The sequence below is a fragment of the Cervus elaphus genome, chromosome 6, assembly GCF_910594005.1.
Source record: "Cervus elaphus chromosome 6, mCerEla1.1, whole genome shotgun sequence".
Classification (NCBI taxonomy): domain Eukaryota; kingdom Metazoa; phylum Chordata; class Mammalia; order Artiodactyla; family Cervidae; genus Cervus; species Cervus elaphus.
The window spans coordinates 11,767,175-11,788,757 of record NC_057820.1 but is presented as its reverse complement, the minus strand read 5'-3'; the positions used below and the strand labels follow the sequence as shown (position 1 = coordinate 11,788,757).

The 21,583-nt window shown below is 49.1% G+C and overlaps 1 protein-coding gene across 1 annotated transcript in view; it reads right to left on the bottom strand.

The window, feature by feature from the left end:
• Positions 1-21,260, bottom strand: part of SLC2A9 (solute carrier family 2 member 9) — a 208,141-nt gene extending 186,881 nt beyond the window's left edge. Inside the window, exons 1-3 of the mRNA XM_043906186.1 lie at positions 21,082-21,260; positions 17,674-17,773; positions 8,920-9,018 (exon numbers count right to left, since the gene is read on the bottom strand). Of these exons, the coding sequence (XP_043762121.1) occupies positions 8,920-9,018; positions 17,674-17,736 (162 nt within the window). The 5' untranslated portion in view covers positions 17,737-17,773; positions 21,082-21,260. The remainder of the gene's footprint in view (positions 1-8,919; positions 9,019-17,673; positions 17,774-21,081) is intronic.
• Between the last annotated feature and the right edge of the window lie 323 nt (positions 21,261-21,583).

The following is a 21,583-nucleotide window of genomic DNA, read 5'->3' as shown; positions in this document are numbered from 1 at the left end:
AATTATATAGAGCACAAAGAAAGAAAGTTTCATTTTCTATGTGGCCCAAGGCAGGAGCTGAGAGAAGCATATGTGCTTCCAAATATCCCTCTTATTAAAAAAAAAAAATTGATCTGGAGTCTGTCTGCTGCTGGAACATTCTTTTGAGGGATCGAATAGCTATGTTTAGGGCTTCCCTGGTGGTTCAGATGGTAAAGAATCTGCCTGCAATGCAGGAGACCCAGGTTTGATCCCTGGGTCAGGAAGATCCCCTGAAGAAGGGAATGGCTACTCACTCCAGTATTCTTGCCTGGGAAATTCCATGGACAGAGGCGCTGGGAGGCTACAGTCCATGGGGTCGCAAAGAGTCCAACATGAATGAGTGACTAACACGCGCACACACACAGCTGTGTTTGCAGGAGGACAGTGCATTTGTGCAGACCTTCACTCAGATGACATTTCCTGCTCCTCTCTCTATGCCCTCTGGTTGGCTGGAGTGAAAAGGGTGAGTTCTTTCATTACTGTTCAAATTACTTATGGCTGCTGAAAATCAGTCTTGAGGCAGCAGGGGATCTCAAAGGACATCCTGATTCAACCCAAGTGTGGGGTGATGGTTTTGAGCACCAATTACAGAATAACTTACTTGTAGAACAACCCGGGTTTGCAGGCATAACAATCTTGCAAGAAGGATTGGGCAGGGATATGCGGTCACTAGCATGACGTCTAGAGTTAGTGCTCAATAAATCTCAGTGTTTTTCTCCTGCGGGGCAGAAAAAGAATGCTTTCAGTTTTATCTGCCTGGGTTTGTTCACACCAGTCATGCCATCCGCTCTCCTCCATCCTGACTCCCTGCCTTGCCGGGCTGGCTGTCACTGGGTTCCCTCAGTCTGGTTACAGCAGCCAGGGCGCCCACCCCTCCAGGGCGCCAACCCCTCAAAGCAGAGCTGCTCTGAGCTGGGAATGTGGTCCTTTTCCCATTAGGCTCAACAAAGGCATTTCCCCCCAGAGGAGCTTTAGGAAATGGAAAGATTTTGACGCAAAGAGGCAGGCATCTGAGCTCCCATAATCTGGGGACCCCAGAAGTAGGCAGGAGTGGCACCCACAGTTTAGAATAGTCAAACATCAACACCCCAGGCCTGGAAAGGCCCCCTCCTCCTGCCAGCCAGAAGTTCTGCCGGCTCTGATTAAAAGCAAACAATGACTCAGAGATCTCAGTTTAAACAGTGCGGCAGCATCTTGTACTAGAGAGAAATTGAGAGCAATCTAAGAGGCTCACATTGGGAAGGTGGAACAGCCATGGGAGGCAGCAATACACAGCTGTTAGCAATCCTGGCGATGGGGAGTACTCAGTAACATGGAAAAAATGCTTACAAAATAAATATTGAGCTCCCAAAAAGGATATAAAATGCATATGTGGCTGATCTCTGGGGAAATAAGAAAAGGGAGATTTAGACAAAGCCTTAAAAGTGGCCTCTGGGTGGGGCTGAGATTGTGACTCCCCATTGGCTGGGTGGCCTTGAGTCAGTTACCCCACCTCTCTCCCCACCCCCCCCAGGCTCCCTGTTTTGTAAAATGAGATTACTGTCACAATATCTAGGGCTTCCCAGGTGACGCTAGTGGTGAAGAACCCCTGTGCCAAAGCAGGAGACATAAGAGATGCGGGTTCCACCCTTGGGTCTGGAAGATCCCCTGGAGGAGGGCATGGCAACCCACTCCAGAATTCTTGCCTGGGGAATCCCATGAACAGGGCAGCCTAGTGGGCTACAGTCCATGGGGTCACAAAGTGTCGGACATGAAAGAAGCAACTTAGCATGCATGCACGCATGTCACAAAATCTGCCATGAGGGTTGATATCCAAATGAGAGATTCAGTTCCTGCTTCATAGAAGGGGGATCACAGCGATAATTTTATGGTTGAGTGATTAAAGTTGTGCTGTTTGTTTTTGCTAATAGCAGCCTGTTTTGCTTGCATAACTAGTGAGACAGGATGAGACAAAAGGAAAAGAGAAAAAAGGAGAAAGCAAGAATGAGATTCCCAAATCAGAGGAAATGCTGGTCCACGATGAAATTAATCAGATGCCTATCTCATCAAAATAATGGTCAGTTGTTTCTGAAATAATAAGATGTGCTGGTTTCTTCTGTAATCTTAGTCTTCTCCCACCAAGAGGTGGAGCCCCCCTCTCCGCCGCCTCCACTGGTCCTGATCCACCCAGATGTCTGTAACAAGCTCTACACTCATCAGCCCTCCTATTTAATCATTTTCCTTGTTAAAGACCTCAGACCACAGAGAGGCATCCCACGATGTGCCCTGCTTTTCTGAGAGCATGGGGGCTTCCGGAACAGAGGCTTTAAAACAACAGCCCGGGGTGGGATTAATTGAAAGGACCACAACTCGCTTCTGCCTTTCTGTCTGCTGGCTCATTGGCATTTTTGCCTGGGCCGGCATCTAACATCTGCCACTAATTGGGATGGCTCTGCTCTTGGAGAGAGAGGTGATGATTTTACTCCTTATCACTGCGGTGTTTACTTGCCCTTAGGGAAGGACTGGGGAGAGGAAAATGATAAAGTACACCGTTGCTGCTGGGAAATGTATGATGAGTCCAATTAATTGTTCTGCTGAAGCCCTGGGCTTAAATACTGACACAGGGCGGGGCAGGGAGGTGAGCTTCTGTATCCCCTCCCAAGAAAAGAATAAGTGTCACCAACTCAGAAATCATTGGAAAGGTGACTCATTATAAAAGCCAGGCCACTCACTGTTATTTTTGTGGAGGCTGGTGTTGTTTCAACTAAGTCCTAGTTTATGTGGCTTGGGAGTGGGGGCAATAAATTAGACCCCCTTGGCAAAGCGAAGTTCTCAGTTATTTTTTCTTCCTCATTCTCTCATTTAACAAACTTTTTTTTCAGTATTTTTATGTTTAGAATATACTTTGTATGATATTCATTGTATACACAAAATATGCAAGCGTGCGTGCTGAGTTGTGTCCGACTCTTTGTGACCTTATGGACTGTAACCCACCAGGCTCCTCTGCCCAAGGGATTCTCCAGGCAAGAATACTGCAGTGGGTGGCCATTTCCTCCTCCAGGGTATCTTCCCAACCCAGATATCAAACCTGTGTCTCCTGCATTGATAGCCAGATTCTTTACCACTGTGCCATCTGAGAAGCCCATATGTACAATATACAGTTGTATAATTAAGAATGAACCAGCAGACAGAGACATCCAGCAGACATTTATATGCAGGCCCTTGTGTGGACATAAGTGTTCAGTTTATTTTGGTAAATACTAAGAAGCATGATTTCTGGATTGTATGGATATTTATAGCAGCTTTATTCATAATTGCCAAAGCTTGGATGTAATCAAGATGTCCTTCAGCAGGTGAATGGCTAAATAAACTAAGGTACATCCAGACACAGAGGCTTTCTTTGTGACTCAGTGGTAAAGAATCTGCCTGCAACGCAGGAGACACAAAAGACGGGGGACTGATCCCTGGGTCAGGAAGATCCCCTGGAGCAGGAAATGACAACTCACTTCAAGACACTTGCTCCTTGGCAGGAAAGCTATGACAAACCTAACTAGTGTATAAAAAAAGCAGAGACATCACTTTGCTGATAAATGTCCATATAGTCAAAACTATGGTTTTTCCAGTAGTCATGTACGGAGGTAAGGGTTGGACCATAAAGAAGGCTGAGCGCCAAATAATTGATGCTTTCAAATTGTGGTGCTGGAGAAGACTCTTGAGAATCCCTTGGACTGCAAGAAGATCAAACCTGTCAATCTTAAAGGAAATCAACCCTGAATATTCATTGAGAGAACTGATGCTGAAGCTAAAGCTACAATACTTTGGCCCCCTGATGGGAAGAGCTTAATCATTGGAAAAGACCCTGATGCTGGGAAAGATTAAGGGCAGAAAGAGAAGAGGACGACAGAGGATGAGGTGGTTAGATAGCATCACAAACTCAATGAATGTGCATTTGGGCCAACTCTGGGAGATAGTGAAGGACAGGGAATTCTGGCGTGCTGCAGTTCATGGGGTCAAAAAGAGTCGGACATGACTTAGCGATGGAACAACAACATCCAGACAATGGAATATTATTTGGAGCCAAAAACAAATGAGCTTTCAAGCCATGAATAGACATGGAGGAAACTTTAATGCATATTATTAAGTAAAAAAAGCCAACCTGAATACTTTGCATGAGTCCAAATATGTGACATTCTGGAAAGGACAAAATTACTGACATACCTTGAAGATACTTTGACTTTGGTTCCAAAGTCCCACAATCAAGTAAATATCACAATTAAGTGGGTCACACGAATTTTTGGTTTCCCAGCACATGTAAAAGTTACATTTACATTACACTATGTAAGTGTGTAATAACATGGTCTTTTAAAACAATGTAGATACCTTAATTAAAAAATACTTTCCTGCTAAGAAAATGCTAACTAACCTCTGAGTCTTCAGCAAATTGGGGTCTTTTTGCTGGTGGAGGGTCTTGCCTCCATGTTGACAGCTGCTGACCAATCGAGGTGGTGGTTGTTGAAGGCTGGGATGGCTGTGACAATTTCTTAAAACAAGAGAATGATGAGATGTATTGCATTGATTGCCTCATCCTTTTGTGAATGATTTCTCTGTAGCTTGCAAAGCTGTCTGATAGCATTTTACCCACAACAGAACTTCTTTCAACACTGGCATCAAACCTCTCAAACCCTGCCATTGCCTTAACAACTAAATTTATATAATACAGTCTTCACAGTGCCTTCACCAGGAGTAGATTCCATCTCAAGAAACCACGTACTTTTGCTCAACCATGAGAAGCAACTATGCATCTGTGAAAGTTTTATCGTGAGATGGCAGCAGTTCAGTCTTCAGCTCCAGGCTTCCCAGGTGGTGTTAGTGGTAAAGAACCCGCCTGCCAGTGCAGGGGACATGAGAGACTAGGGTCCGATCTCTGGGTCGGGAAGATTCCTTCATGGAGGAGGGCATGGCATGGAGGAGGGCATGGCAACCCACTCCAGGATTCTTGCCTGGAGAATCCTATGGACAGAGGAGCCTGGCGGGCTCTAGTTCATGGGGTCACAAAGAGTAGGACACGACTGAAGTGACTCAGCACTCCACTTCTCATTCTAGTTCTCTTGCTGTTTCCACCACATCTGCAGTGACTTCCTCCATTGAAGTCTTGAACCCTTCCAAGTCATCCATGAGGATTGGAACCAACTGCTTCCAAACTCCTGGTAATGTAAATATTTTGACCTCTTCCTATGAATCACAGGGCTTCCCTTGTGGCTTAGCTGGTAAAGAATCCTCCTGCAGTGCGGGAGACCTGGGTTCCATCCCTGGGTTGGGAAGATCCCCTGGAGAAGGGAACGGCTACCCACTCCAGTATTCTGGCCTGAAGAATTCCATGGACTGTATTGTCCAAAGGGTCGCAAAGAATCAATGTTCTCAATGGCCTCTAGAATGGTGACTCCTTTCTGGAAAGTTTTCAATTTACCCTGCTCAGATCCATCAGCGGGATCATTATCGATGGCAGCTATAGCCTTATGAAATGTTTTTTTAAAAAACATCTTAAGCTTTCTTTTGTATTGGGGTATAGCCAATTAACAAACAATGTAGTGACAGTCTCAGGTGAACAATGAAGGGACTCAGCCACACATATACACCGATCCATTCTCCCCCCAAACTGCCCTCCCATCCGGGCTGCCACATAACAATAAGCAGAGTTCCATGTGCTGTAGAGTAGGTCCTTGTTGGGTATCTATTTAAGTATAGCCGTGTGTGCATGTCCATGATGGGCTTTCCAAGTGGCATGGGTGATAAAGGATCCGCCTGCCAATGTAGGAGACACAAGAGACCCAGGGTCAATCTCTGGCTTGGGAAAACCCCCTGAAGTAGGAAATGGCATCCCACTCTGGTATTCTTGCCTGGAAAATTTCATGGGCAGAGGAGCCTGGCGGGTTATAGTCCACAGAGCCACAAAGAGTTGGACATGACTGATTGACTGAGCACACACACAAACATGTCCAAGCAAAACTCTGTAACTATTGCTTCCCCCTATCCTTCGCATAAAATGTATTTCTTAAAAAGACTTGGAAATCAAAATTGCCCCTTAATCCCCAGGCAGTAGAATGGAGGTTGTATAAGCTCTCTCGTTGGTTCAGTCACTAAAGCTGTGTCCGATTCTTTGCAGCCCCACTGACTGCAGCACACCAGGCTTCCTGGTCCTTCTCTGTCTCTGGGAGTTTGCTCAGATTCATGTCCATTGAGTCTGTGATGCTATCTAACCATCTCATCCTCTGCCACCCCCTTCTTTTGCCTTCAATCTTTCCCAGCATCAGGGACTTTTTCAATGAATCAGCTCCTCAAATCAGGTGGCCAAAGTATTGGAACTTCAGCTTCAGCACCAGTCCTTCCAGCAAATATTTAGGGTTGATTTCCTTTGGGATTGATCTACAGCCATACCAATCCTCATGCACCCGATCTTGTCTACCTGATGTGTTAGTAGGCAGGAAAATGATATTAATCTCATTGTGTGTTTCTATCAGAGCTCTTGGGTGACCAGGTACACGGTCAGTCAGCAATCACATTTTCAAGAGACTCTTTTTTCCTGAGCAGTAGGTATCAACAGTGGGCTTAAAATATTCAGTAAACAGATGTGCTGTCATTCAGACTTTGTCATTTCTTCTATTTAGCAAAGGCAGAGACAAGATAGCAAAGAGGGATCTTCCCGACCCAGGAATTGAACCCCCGTCTCCTGCATTGGCAGGCGGATTCTTTCACCACTGAGCCACCAGGCGGGCCTGCCAGTCATCATGCCTGTGTCCGAATCTGTAGAAAGTATAACGCAAAGAGTGAACCTTCATGTAAACTGTGGGCTCTGGCTGATAAGGATGTGTGAAGGTGGGTTCATCAGATATAACAAAGATACGGCTCTGGATGTTCAGAGTGGGTGCGACTGCATGCGTGGGGGCAGGGAGTATATGGGAATTCCATGCTTTTCTCTAACCTAAAGCTGCTCTAAAACATAAAGTTTACTCATTAAAAACAGTTTTGAATGAGTGAACGACACAATTACTCCTTCCTCCTGTCCCCATGATCATTGCTTGAACTATGATGTTTCCGCTCATATCATTCTATTCCGTGTTGAAGTTTTACAACTTTTACATGTCTCTTTGCCCCATAAGCTGTAAGTGCAAAGATTCTCTACCCGCCGCTGGAGGCTCTGCTGGATTATCAAGATGAAGCAAAAGTGCAAATTCCCAGAGACCTGTCCAGTGGTTATAGAATCCACCTTGCAATGCAGGGGACATGGGTTCAATCCCTAGTTTGGGAACTAAGATCCCACATGCCACGGAGCCACGAAGCCCGTGAGCCACACTAGAGAATCCATGTACTGCAGTGAAAGATCCCGCATCATGCAAGGAAGGTACAGTGTGCCGAAACCAAGACACAACACAGCCAAATAAATAAACAAATTGTGTGCTTAGTCATGTCAGACTCTTTGTAGCCCCATGGACTGTAGCCTTCCAGGCACCTCGATCCATGGAATTTTCCAGGCAAGAATACTGGAGTGGGTAGCCATTTCTTTCTCCAGGGGATCTTCCGGACCCAGGGGTAGAACCTGAGTCTCCTGCATCTCCTGCATTGGCAGGTGGATTCTTTACCACTCCATCACCTGGGAAGCCCAAGTAAATAAAAGAATGCAAATTCCCAATGTTCTTAAAGGCAATTATGGACAAATCAGATCCCATCTCAGGATGACATCACAATGACAAAATCAAAGCCATTGATTGCTGCCAGCGTTCGGAGAAGCCATCTAGTCCTCCTGGCTTTTCAAACCATTTTTAGTATCGGAATCAATTTTTCAAATGAACTGACAGAGCCCCAAACATAAAAGGGTTAACAGAGTGAAAAAACGGTGCTTTTCTGCACAGATGGAGGCTGGATCCCTGAGGCATGTCTGCAAAGTCAGGGCTCCTGGGATCCCTTTGAGATTCACTGATTCGGCCTCCCCATGTGTTTTGCACACAGCATGCTAGGCCCCCAAACAAGGAGAAGCCTTACAAACACCCGGCGAAGTCCATAGCCTGCACTCCATCTCCCTCTTTAGCTCACGCCCTTACACTCTCCAAAATACATCCTGGGCTCCAACCGTATCAGACCTGCATTTCTGCAAATGTTTCATATCTCAGGCTTCTGTGCCTTTGCTCCACAGTCAAGATGCAGCTCTGATATCACCTCCTCCAGGAACTCTTCCTGTCCCACCACCCTTGACCCATCCATTTTACCCCAGGGATGAAGTTTGGTCAAGTAGAAGCCATTCCAGGAATAGGTAGAACCAAAACCTAACAGTCTAGGTGGGTGCAAACCAAACTTTCAAGTGCAAACGAGCAGAGTGATGTTAGGAGGGCCTGGGGAACTGCACCCAGTGACCTGATTTCAGAAGAAAACAAGAGCCAGCGATGCATCTTAAACCAACAGATAGCCAAGTGACCTCTAGCTATGATTAAAAGCCATAAACACAGACAAGAAAAAACAAACAAAAACAGATCAGGGAAATGTTTCTATGCCTAAGATCCCTCCGTGAGCCTCAGATTCCGTGTTCCTTGCCCCGGAATAAGACCCTTAGGATCTGGACCCTGGGACCTCCTACGACCCCTTCTACTTTTCCTACACTCTTCCAGGACCCTCCAGGAGCAAGGAACTGACCCCACGCTGTGCCATCATCCTCTTTCTGTATCTCCCACCTCCCCCTCGAGCGCGGGGTCTGCCCTCACTCTCTCTGTCCCTCCCCTCACCCCAGGGTCCAGCCGGAGTCTGGCGCAGAACCGGCCCGCAAAGGTTTGCAGAATGGGGTACCATCCAAGCCTTGGTGGGAACAACCGGCTTTCCGCGTGGCTGCAGCGCCCTCTGCCGGGCGCCTCTCGCGGCCGCGGGGGCACTCACCGGAGTCGGGGCGTTCACCACCGAGAGGTTGTACCCGTAGAGGAAGGAGGAGCCGAAGGCGCCCACGAGAGATGCCCCGATCAACGAGCAGGACCAGTCCTGGGAAAGGAGAGCAAAGCAGGTCAGAGCCGGCGCTAGGGGGCACAGCCAGGGGCCCGCAGGACGCAGGTGGGCTGTCCTCTTCCCTGGGGAGGATTCCCAGGGTAAGGATGCCAACCGTCCAGGAGGGGCTCCCCTCTGGGTCCGGTCCAGGTGGGCGTGGCCAGTCCCCGGAGCTCAGTCTGCCATCCGCCAACCCCCGCCCCCAGCCCCGCGGCCACACGACTGCCCGCTTTGTCGGGCTGCAAGAGATCTATGCAACGCAGACTTAACGTCCTTCGCAGGTGCTGTGAGCAGCTACAACCCTGTGATTTTAGCAGAATCTGGCCAGTCTCTGACTCATCTCCGAGGTAAAAAGCAAAGCCAGGCTAAGCTGCCAGCAGCAGCCAGCTGGGTTCTCTCGCTAAAAGCTACGGGGCCAGACATCTGTTCTCAGCGCTTTCTGGGAATTCTCCCACAGACTCATAGGATCAGTACATTTTATCTTGATTTTACAGGTGAGGAAACAGAGGCACGGAGTGAAGGAAAATTACTTGGCTCAAAACAGCCTGGAGCTAAAACTCCCCTCTGGGTCCTCCCCACCATTCTATGCAAAACAAAGAACTCTCTCACCCGGAAAAAAAAAAAAATTACATTAAGGTTGATTTGGTCCCAGCCTCTGGCTGATCTCCAGAATTCCTTGCTCCAGCCATTTAAGAGATAACTAATCCGAACAACCCTGGAGAAGAACTGGCCCTCTTAAGACAGTAGATTTTCACATATATATCTATATACTTACTCTTTTCTTGGGTTAGTGCAGCTGCTCACTAATCTCACTGCTGCCCCTTCTCGCCCCATTAAAGGTGATCTGTTCCTGTAAAGTGCCGGTCTCATTCTTTTTTCGAAACCTTGCCCTCTCTAACTCCCTTACTCTACACGGAGCAGACCCTGGTGGTGTCTGGGATGGAGACCAGAGCCCACCCAGGTGGTCCGGCTCCAGCCCCCCTGCAGCACCCGCTGCACCACACTGCCTCCCCCACTGACTCCTCTCCTGGGTGCAGCGTCTGGGGGGCTGACGGCCCCAGGAGGCACACACCCCAACACGTGCTCTGTTCCAGGCTGTGCTGTCCACCTACAGGCTGGTGTGAGCACCTTGGCACAAGGACCCGCAGACAGAGAGACAGGACTTGGCCTGGAGGGCCAAGCACTTGTCTCCATGTAATCCTGCCCGCTGGACCCATCCGTGGATGGCCACAGCCACCATGGGACCGGGAGTACAAGCAGCTGGGCCCCTTGGCAAAGGCTGGCCAGAGGCAGGGGCTGGAGGTGGGAGGGGCTGCCATCCTAACCTGGCGAGGAAAGCGTGGACCACTTGTCAGAACCTGGGAGGCGGGGGGGGACCTGGTGCTCTCAGAAGGCACTTTCTCTCCATCATTTTTCATGTGTGTGTGTGTGTTCCAGGTGCCAGACCCTGACGAAGCTCAAGGGATGCAGCAGTAGACATGATATTAATTGTTGAGGCAAGGAAATAAATCAAACCCTGACCAGAAAAGGAAGCTAGACTCTGACAGCCAGTTCCCTGCTTGGCCCACCTTGGCAGCCTCCTCCAGCACAATCTCCAGTGCTGGACTGCTCCACCGTGGCTCTGGGACCTGTCCAAGGTCTTGACCTTTCTGGGCCTCAGCTTGCCCAGCTGTAAAATGAGCAAATTGTAGCCCACAGCTGTAAATTGTAGCCACAGCTGCATAGACTGTTGTGGATGTGCAGTTGGCTGAGGACGTTGAGAGGGTGTGTGCACACAGCCACTGTTCTGAAAGGCTGTTTCCTCTGTTTTCTCTCTCTGCTCCTTCTGACCAAGCCGTGCAGAATGCCTGTTGCCTAAGCTACGTGCCAAAGTCTCTCACCCTGGTTGATGCCCCTGTGCCCCTTGAAATCCTCCCTTCTGGAGACCTTCATATCTAAGACCCCTTGAAAGTCACCCTGAAAGTCCCACCTCCTCATTTTTACTTTTCTATCTATTTTGTCTGACCCCCATCTCTGCCGAGGCTTCCCTTGTAGCTCAGTCGGTGAAGAATCTGCCTGCAATGCAGGAGACCTGGGTTCAATTCCTGGGTTGGAAAGATCCCCTGGAGAAGGAAATGGCAACCCACTCCAGTATTCTTGCCTGGAGAATCCCATGGACAGAGGAGCCTGGAGGGCTACAGTCCATGGGGTCGCAAGTGTTGGACACGACTTAGCGACTAAACCACCACAACACCATCTCTGCCAGTTACAGTTGTATAAACTTAGACCAGTAATATAGTTCCTCTGTGACTTGAAGTCCTCGTCTGTGAAATGGGGATGTTAACAGACCTGTTACGGAGTCCAAACAGGCCGAAAAGACAGCAGACAAATGTCTCAAAACAACCATCTTATCAGGGTCTGGATGCCTGGCTCTTTTATAGAACATAGATGGGGCAGGGGAGTTGTGAGGAAACAAAGTAAAAAGGTCATTAATCTTGCAAGTATCTCCTAGAATGGTAAGTCTTGGGCAGGGACTGTGTTAACTTTTTCCTTTCTGCAGTGTTCTGAACAAAGGCACTTGAACAGTCGGCCAGAGGGACAGGGTTCTCTGAAGCAGGCCCTTATATATGATCATAATAACAAAAGCCATGGAAAGCAAGTCAAAGAAACAGTTCCAAAACAGAGTCAGAATTGGCCCTTCCCTGCAACAGACCCACCTCATGGGATATTCTGCAGAAGAAAGAAGTTAGAGTAGGTGTCCGGGGGTAGGTACCCTGAGTACCAACAGCAGAGGCTGGATAATTGGTGTGGGTCTTACTTTTTGAGGGTGGGGGTCTTGCTTCCAGGCCCCAAACCTGCTGAGAAAGTGCTCTGTAAATACTGGTGATCAGACGGAGGCCAGAAGGAGGATTTATGGACCATAGAGACGGACGCTGGCAAGTGTGGGGCCAGAGTGCTTTCTGCAGTAAGAGGAGCAGGGACTGAATGGGATGCATTGATGGAACAGAATCACTTTTGGACACCAAGCCCAACCTCCATCGCCTTTCATCTTTAAACTCATCCTCTGGGGCTCAGCTCAGATGTTGCTCCTTTTGATCCCTGGGCTGTGTGGGTCCCCGGGCTTCCCTCACTCCTAGCCTTGGTCATTACGTCCTTGTCTGCACCCATCGGAGGGCAGAGAAGCGCAGCTGAGAGCCCTGTCCCCCAGAGCCCCCAGCCCTGCATGCCCGCCAGGTCTCAGCACCCACCCCACGGTGGGGATGGAGACTATGGGAGGGTACAGCACCGCGCCTGTGATGAGAGCAGGTCTCTGTGTGGCCTCATTGCCCGAGCACCGCCACGCTGCCAGAAGAAGCTGGCAGGAGCCCAGGGAGCTGCGATGTCAGAGCTGGAGCCCCGCAGCCAACGTCACAGGGTCCAGGAGCCAGGAGTCAAGACCAGAGGCTTTTCAGGAAGGCCGAGAGAGCCCTCTGTGGCCCGGACAGAGGCCAGGTTCTGTGTTTACCTTTCTCCTCCTGCCCAGCATCACAGTCCTCGGATGGGCACGCCCGTGAGGCCCTGGGTGGCTGTGGGTAAGGGGAGCTGAGCTGTGTCCTGTTTGGCGAAGACCCGCCCGCTGGCCCTCCCCGCAGCTGGCTTGCCCGAAGCACCTCCAGTCGGGGCTCTGCCAGGCCATCTCCCTGAATCAGGAGGCAGAGTCCATGGAGGGAGGGCACGGGGTGCGCCGAACAGGAAATGTGGCAATTGTATCTTGTCTGAACAGGAAATGTGCAATAAAAAATTTTCCCCATTCACAAGTCTTCACCGCAGCAGCTGGAGAGCCCTGAAAAGGAAATTTCTCTTCCCAGAAATCACCACCCTGAGTACCTGATTCTTCTGTCTACTTAAAAAAAAAAGAAAGAAATTGCATAGCGTGAGAGTTGTGAAATTTTATTTGGGGCAAAATGAGGACTATAGCCCTGGAGACAGCACCTCAGATAGCTCTGAGAAACTGCTCCAAAGAGGTGGTGGGGGAAGGTGAATATATATATGATTTGGGTGAAGTGGTTGGTTTAGTCACTAAGTCGTGTCCGACTCTTGCAACCCTACAGACTGTAGCCCACCAGGCTCCTCTGTCCATGGGATTCTCCAGGCAAGAATACTGGAGTGGATTGCTATTTCCTTCACCAGGAAATCTTCCCAATCCAGGAATCTAACCCAGGTCTCCTGCATTGCAGGCAGATTCTTCACTGACTGAGCTATGAGGGAAGCCCAATGGTTTTAGAAAAGGCAGGGGAACCAGAGATCAAATTTCCAACATCCGCTGGATCATTGAAAAAGCAAGAGAGTTCCAGCAAAACATCTATTTCTGCTTTATTGACTATGCCAAAGTCTTTGTGTGGATCACAATAAACTGGAAAATTCTGGAAGAGATGGGAATACCAGGCCCCCCGGGTGAAGGGGAGTTCATGGAATCAAGCACTTAGCTTGGCAAAAGTTTTCTGCTAGTCACGAAGAGCAGATGTCACCATGAAGGGATGAAGTGCTTTTCTAGATATGAAGAGATGTAAGAACTGAGCTCATACTATCAGCTCCTGAAAATACCTATCTGAAGACCTGTCCTGCCAGTTTTCCCAGAGCACAGAGTGCCCCAATTCCCTACCTCCATCCTGAACTCCCTTCAGGGGATGTTGAAGGTCAGCAGCTGCAGGAGCTGAAGATTTAATCTTTGCAGAGGTAGATGAGAGGGAACGTGAAAGGCACTTAGGTGTGAAAAGTCGCTCAGTCGTGTCTGATGGACTGTCCATGGAATTCTCCAGGCCAGAATACTGGAGTGGGTATCCTTTCTCTTCTCCAGGGGATCTTCCAAACCCAGGGATTGAACCCAGGTCTCCCACATTGCAGGCGGGCAGAGGTAGATGGCACGTGCCAATTTGACGTTGACACTCTCTGGCGTCTTTTTCTTTCCCCTCTTAAGGCCAGCATGCTGGGAGGGGAGCAGCTAGCATGAACCCAGGGCAAAATCTCCCTGAGGCCTGGCACAGACAGATCACTGGCTCCCGGAGAAGCCTGGCGGGGTTCCAACTGTGGCTCCACCGCTATTTAGCTGTGTGTCCTAGGCAAGTTGATTTGCTTCTCTGAGCTACCACATTTACAAGTGCAAAGTGGGAGCTTGATGCCACCCTGATGATCCTGCAGAGTCATTCCGAGACTCAAATAGAAAGCACACAGCCCTTGGCAACATATTGGAGATGAAGACAGGCTGCCCTTGCTCTAGAACAAGCAGGGAAGTTGTGGGTTTGGGAGAAAAAGAATTTGCCACTGGTTGTTACTCTGCCCTGCTCGTTCAGGCGGGCTGGCTCAGGGGAAGCATTAAGGAGGCAAGACCCCTCATGCACACCAGGATGTCATGCGAATTAACTCCATGTGTGGCTGACTTGCTCGGATGTCAGAGAAAGGCCTTAAATCATGTCTAGGACATGCCTTGGCAATTTGCGCCCAGAGCAGAGACCAGGAGCAGAGACCAGGAGAATGATGGCAGGCTCGGGGAACAGAGGACCCCTAGAAGGCCAGGGCGGCTGCAAATCCACAAAAGAGAGACCCGAAGCCGGCAACCTGGGTTTAATGGAAAGCGCATGGTGAAATAAAAGCTATGGGTCATGGCAGAATTTCTGGGAGCATGGATTGTCAAGTGCACAAAAAAACATCCAGCTCCGGGGATGCAGATCAGTGGGAAGGGAGCTGCTCAGTGGGGAACCAAAACTTCCAAAAGGAAAAAGCCAACCCTGAATAATTAGGCTGGTTATTTACTGAGTGCATGAATGATTCAGTGCAATATTCATTCTGCGTATCAGTCTTGCAGGGAGGCTGCTGGGAGAATTGGCTGTCTCTGAAATCAGTTTTCAGCCAGTTGGCCAGCTCCCCTCACAGAGCCAGGTCCAGAGCAGGGTTCTAACATGGAAGCTCTGGATTGTGACTTCACATGCGAGAGCTGAGGATTCCCCTGGGAGACACGAAGGAGGCACTGAGCCAACCTGGGGCTGATCCTGGAAGACTTCCTGGAAGAGGTGATTCCAGAGCCGACTCTTACAGGATGAGCAAGCCAGGGGAATAATGCAGGCAGAGAAGGGCGTGGGGTGAGAGGGCAGAGCCAGTCCTGCAGATGCGGGTGCCCTGGGGTGTGGGGAGAAGCAAACTAATTGAGTGAGTTGGGGCCTGAAGTGTGGGAGGGGCAGCATGGCTATTTCACTGTGCAGAGAGGAACCTGCTCTGTGGTCCCCTGGGGTGTCTTATTCATCATCTCATTTCCTCCACCCCCTGGGGTGTCTTATTCATCATCTCATTTCCTCCACCCACTCCTTGACTCAGGCCTTTCCACATATCCACCCTGGTCTCCTCATCTTTAACAGGGCGGGTCTTCCTGATCTTTCTAAAACTCACATTGGGTCAGGGACCTGCATTTTTCATTTAAAACTATTCCAGGTTCCCCATGGTGGTTGAAAACACTAAAGGCCCGACCACCCAGGCGGGGTGCAGACTGGAGGCTGGGGGTGGGGTTGGGGAGGCGGGGAGGTCATGGAGGGGAGTGGAGGGTGGGGACAGCCTTCCAGCAGCTGCCCTGACCCTGCGCTGCACAACGGGCTCTTCCAGAAACCCGGGCTGGACAACCCTCAGTGGAACAAAAGAAACTTTCAGGAAGTCACTTCCCCTTTTTTTTGCGCAGCCTGGAGGCAGTGCTTAGCCTGAAGAGTTCTTCCTATTGGTGGAACTGACTGTGTGTCAATTGCCGCCCCCCCCCGCCCACCCCCAAACCAGCCCAGAGTTTAGCAGTGACGTCATATAACTGAGATGGGAACCCAACTGTCCTGGCTCAAGTTCCAGGCTTGGCTCGCCTATTTAGGAAGCCTGGCCTTGGGGTTAACCCTGCTTTCTTCTTTCAGACAGATGGGGGACCTTGGATTCCCAGGGGCCACCCCAGAGCATCCCAAGGTGAGAAAACAGACAGCTCCGTTCTTTTGAAAGCCTTGATGAACGTGATGAGAGCTGCTCTCTCTGCTTGCCACAGCTCAGCAGGTTAACCCCCAGACAGTGGCGCCCAAAGGACCGCCTGGCTTTGGGTCTCAGCCTGGCTTCTGACAACCTGTGAGCTCTTGGGCAAGTTTCTCAGCCTCTCTGGCACGGTGCCCTCATCTGTAAAATGGGCCTGATGATGGTGCCACCGCCTCTTAGACTTGCTAAGATCTGAGGAGTTTGTGCATGGAGAACACTAAAAACCCTGGAACCTAAAACAGCACCCGGTCTACAAGCCAAGCACCCAATGAATACTCGTCATTGTTCTTCACATCCCCTGTCCCCCTAACGAGCTGTTCCTTGGCCCAGTGCTCTTGGTTTCATCCTTTTCTCAACAAAGGGCACGGTGAGTACTCCCTGTAGAAAGAGCCCCCCTGGGTCCCCCCGCCCCCAACCTCGTGTCGGTGTCCACAGCAGCAAAGAAAAGGGCTGGGGCCTGCGGGGTGCAGCTGGACCATTGCTAAGGCTGGTTTCCCCGCTTGAGCGCCAGGCCTCTGTGATGAGCACCCTCCGGTGAGGCTCTGTGAACCGGATGACAGCTATAACCAGGGCTCCCGTTAACCATCTCCCAAGACACATCTGCGCTGCTCTGCCCTCCGCCAACTGTTCCCACCAGCAATACCACCCACCCTCCCAGCAGGCTCAGGGGGAGCCGCTAGGCTGACGTCATGGGGAAGAACAGAAGTTCAGGCAGAGCCTGGATTCACCTATCTGCAAATCTGATGCCAGCCCGCCAACCACGCGGTCTGTGCCCATGCTCTCGGGCAGGTCCTAAGGCAATTTACTCTATCGAGGACGTATCAAGGGCTTCCCTAGTGGCTCAGATGGTAAAGCATCCACCTGCAATTCAGGAGACCTGGGTTTGATCCCTGGGTCGGGAAGATCCTCTGGAGAAGGAAATGTCGACCCTGTCCAGTATTCTTGCCTGGAGAGTTCCAAGGACAGAGGAGCCTTGGCGGGCTACAGTCCATGGGGTCTCTAACAGTCGGACATGACTTAAGTGACTTAGCATGCACACACGCAGTACAGTTGTAACCCGAGTCCCTAGCACAAAAGAAGTGGAAAACTATACTGCTTTTCTGGAGTTTGAAAATATGTCTCTAGAGCTGGTGTTGGACAGGGAAGCCCAGTGAGCTGCGGTCCATGGGGTCGCAAAGAGTCGGATACGACCGAGCGACTGAACTGAACTGAGACATCATGGTGTATGTATGTCAATTCCAAACTCCCAGTTCATCCCACCACCTCTCTTCTCCTCTTGGTATCCGTACATTTGTCCTCTACATCTGTGTCTCTACTGGAAAAGAATATTTTAAAAAATGTGTCTATATGCATAACTGAATCACTTTGCCGTAGAGCAAAAATTAGCACAACATCGTGAATCAACGATAATTCAATTTTTACACAACAATTTTTTAAAAGAAGAATGTGGTCATAACCCAGCAATCTTGGGTGTGCCGGGCCTGTCCTGACACTCACACACTCCTCCACACACACACCATTTACCAGCGCCCCTAAGTTTGCTCATCCTTCGGTGCTAAGCCCTCTCCACCTCCCCCTGGGAGGGACCACCTCCGAGTCACCTGAACGCTCCTACCAGGGAGACATAAGGGAACCAGGACTGACCAGTTTCTTTTTCTCCAAGCCGCTGCCTTTGTTATCTGCTGAGACCCTTTCCCTGAGCTTCATGGTTCCTTGTCAGCCTTTGGACTGGGCTTTTTTGTTCCTGAAAAGGAGAAAAAAGGGAGAAGTGGTTAGACAGACACTGGCTGTCACAGATGAGGAACCCAGGAGAGGAGGCCCTAGTGAGGACGCCAGGGTGGCGGGCCCAGCTTCCCCAGAGCCCCGGGTGTCTCTGTTCCTCTCTGGCCTGTTTCTCTGTTTACAAGACAGTCGGGTTGGACAACTGTTGTGTTTTCCCACCCCTGCCACATCGCTGATCAAGTATCGGCCCCTCCCCAGAACATCCTCATTCGTAAGATCCCTCTTATGATGGGGCGTGTTTTGGAAACCCTAGACTTTCTGTCCTCAAGATGTGAAAATAAAAGTAGCATGAATTCAAACAAAGTGCATGTCCCCTGTCAAATTGAAACCATTACCAAACAGTTAGCACAATTGTAGGAGCTTCCCAGGTGGCGCTAGTGGTAAAGAACCCGCCTACCAGTGTAAGAGGCATAAGAGAGGCAGTTTGATCCCTGGGTCAGGAAGATCTCCTGAAGGAGGGCATGGCAACCCACTCCAGTATTCTTATTTGGAGAATCCCATAGACAGAGGAGCCTGGCGGGCTACAGTCCGTGGGGTCACAAAGAGTTGGACATGACTGAAGTGACTTAGCACACACACATGCAGCACAGTTGGAACCCGAATCACTAGCACAACAGAAGTGGAAAACTATACAGCTTTTCTGAAGTTTGAAAATGTCTCTAGAGCTGTAAAAATATTTCAGTCCTTTTGCCCAATAACTCCGTTTATAGTTAGCCTAAAGCAGTAATTAAAATGTACAAAGATTTAAGCCTGAGATGATCATTGCAACATTTTTCATGGTAGAAAAATGGTCTTCACAATAGGACAGAATATCTAAGAGGAAAGTTTAAATTTTGGTACATTCATGTGCTGGAAGCTTATGTTAAAGAAGAATACCTAATATCATTGGAAAATGTTGAGAATACATTCTTACTTGACAAGATGAGGAAGATGTATAAAGGAATATACACTCAGTTCAGTTCAGTTCAGTCGCTCAGTCGTGTCTGACTTTTTACGACCCCATGAATCGCAGCACGCCAGGCCTCCTGTCCATCACCAACTCCCGGAGTTTACTCAAACTCACGTCCATCGAGTCGGTGATGCCATCCAGCCATCTCAACCTCTGTAGTCCCCTTCTCCCCCTCCCCCCAATCCCACACTAGTCAACATTAAAAATAGGTATACTTGTTTTTTAATCACTAAGTCATGTCTGATTCTTTACAACACCACGGACTATAGCTCATCAGTCTCCTCTGTCCCTGGGATTTCCCAGGCAGGAATTTTGGGATGGGTCGTCATTTGCCTCTACAGGGGATCTTCCCAATCTAGGGATCAACCCCCCATCTCGGGCACTGGCAGGTGGCTCCTTTAAGTTCAGTTCAGTTCAGTCGCTCAGTCACGTCTGACCCTTTGCAACCTCATGGACTGTAGCACACCAGGCTTCCCTGTCCATCACCAATTCCTGGATCTTACTCAAACACATGTCCATCCAGTCAGTGATGCCATCCAACCATCTCATCCACTGTCGTCCCCTTCTCCTCCCACCTTCAATCTTTCCCAGCATCAGGGTCTTTTCTGTAGAGTCAGTTCTTCACATCTGGTGGCCAAAGTATTGGAGTTTCAGCTTCAGCATCAGTCCTTCCAATGAATATTCAGGACTGATCTCCTTTAGGATGGACTGGTTGGATCTCCTTGCAGACCAAGGGATTCTCAAGAGTCTTCACCAACACCACAGTTCAAAAGCATCAAGTCTTCGGTGCTCAGCTTTCTTCATAGTCCAAATCTCACATTCATACATGACTACTGGAAAAACCATAGCCTTGACTAGATGGACCTTTGTTGGCAAAGCAATGTCTCTGCTTTTTAATATGCTATCCAGGTTGGTCATAACTTTTCTTCCAAGGAGCAAGCATCTTTTAATTTCATGGCTGCAGTCACCATCTGCAGTGATTTTTGAGCCCAAAGGAATAAAGTTGCTTACTGTTTCCACATCTATTTGCCATTAAGTGATGAGATGGGATTCTGTGATCTTGGTTTTCTGAATGTTGAGTCATAAGCCAACTTTTTCACTCTCCTCTTTCACTATCATCAAGAGGCTCTTTAGTTCTTCATTTTTTGCCACAAGGGTGGTGTCATCTGCATATCTGAGGTTATTGATATTTCTCCCAGCAGTCTTGATTCTAGCTTGTGCTTCATCCAGCTGGCATTTCGAATGACGTATTCTGCATATAAGTTAAATAAGCAGGGTGACTACATGCAGCCTTGACGTTCTCCTTTCCCAATTTGGAACCAGTCTGTTGTTCCATGTCCAGTTCTAACTGCTGCTTCCTGATCTGCATACAGATTTGTGAGGAGGCAGGTCAGGTGGTCTGGTATTCCCATCTCTTAAGAATTTTCCAGTTTGTTGTGATCCACATAGTCAAAGGCTTTGGCATAGTCAATAAAGCAGAAGTAGATTTTTTTTCTGGAACTCTCTTGCTTTTTCAATGATCCAACGAATGTTGGCAATGTGGATCCTTTACTGTACTTAAACTACACCCATGTGTTTTTAAATTTAAAATTAAATGTAAAACAAAAATGTTTATGCATTAAATTATTTATTAAGCTTAATGAACAATAATTATTCATTAAACTCTTAGCATTGAGGGATTCCCTGGTGGCTCAGATAGTAGAGAATGTACCTGTAATGCCGGAGACCCAGGTTCAATCCCTGGATTGGGAAGATTCCCTGAAGAATTCCATGGACAGAGGAGCCTGGTAGGTTACAAAGAGTAGGACACGACTGAGCAACTAACACTTTAGCGCTAAGTATCTAGGTTACTGGAATGAAATCTTGAGCAAAACAGACTTCACCCTGCCCTGATGGAGCTTACATTCTGGCAGAAGAGACAGTTTAAGGGGAGCATAGGGACTTCTCAAGGGGTGTATGGAAGGTAAGAGGTCTGGCCCAGCAGGGACAGAGCACAGCAGGAGATAGTCTGCAGAGATGATCGGACGGCTCAGGACATATCTCTGTGCAGAGGAAGCAGACATCCTTCAAGCAGCATCACACAACAGCAGTTACCGCTCATCTGCGCTTTCTCAGCCAGTGTGTATCTGATTTGCTTTCCTACGTTTTCCAATTTTCTACACTAAAAAAACAAACCAATCACTTCTACAACTGGAAAAGCAAGCTTTTAGAATGTCTTCAAATGAAAGAGAAAGCTATTTTTTGGAAGAATGAAGCCCTTAGGGTGTCAAGAAGCCAAGTAGACTAAAAACTACAGTTCTGGAAGAATAAGCAGTTCTTACGCGTTAACAGGCTCTGAGTTTGAAGTCACGTGAGCCGCCTGACAATGTCGACTGGAGGCCTTCCACCGCGGGACCCACCTGCGTCTGACCAGCACACACCCAGGGACACGCCGCCCACTGGACCTCCACGTTCAGGCCCCTCTTGCTGTCTCTTAGGCTGGCCCTCGGGCTGGACTGCCTCCCCTCTTGTCTTTGTCTCATCTTCCAGGCTCACCTTCTCTGCTGTCCGTCTGTGCCTTCTGGAAAGTCTGAGTCACTTCGTCCTGTGCCTCCCCGAGCTTTGTTCTATTAGCCTTGCAGAAGCCAGACTGGACTGAACCGCTGATGGTTCTTTCATCTGCGTCCTCGACCGTGACTTTGACCCCCTCCTGAGGGTTCATTTTATGTGTCAGCTTGGCAAGGCCGAGCTGTCTAGTTGTGTGGTTAGACATTCAGAGAACAGGCAAGCTGTTGCTGGTAGTTTTTAGGTATGACTCACATTTAACAGGGCTTCCCTGGGGGC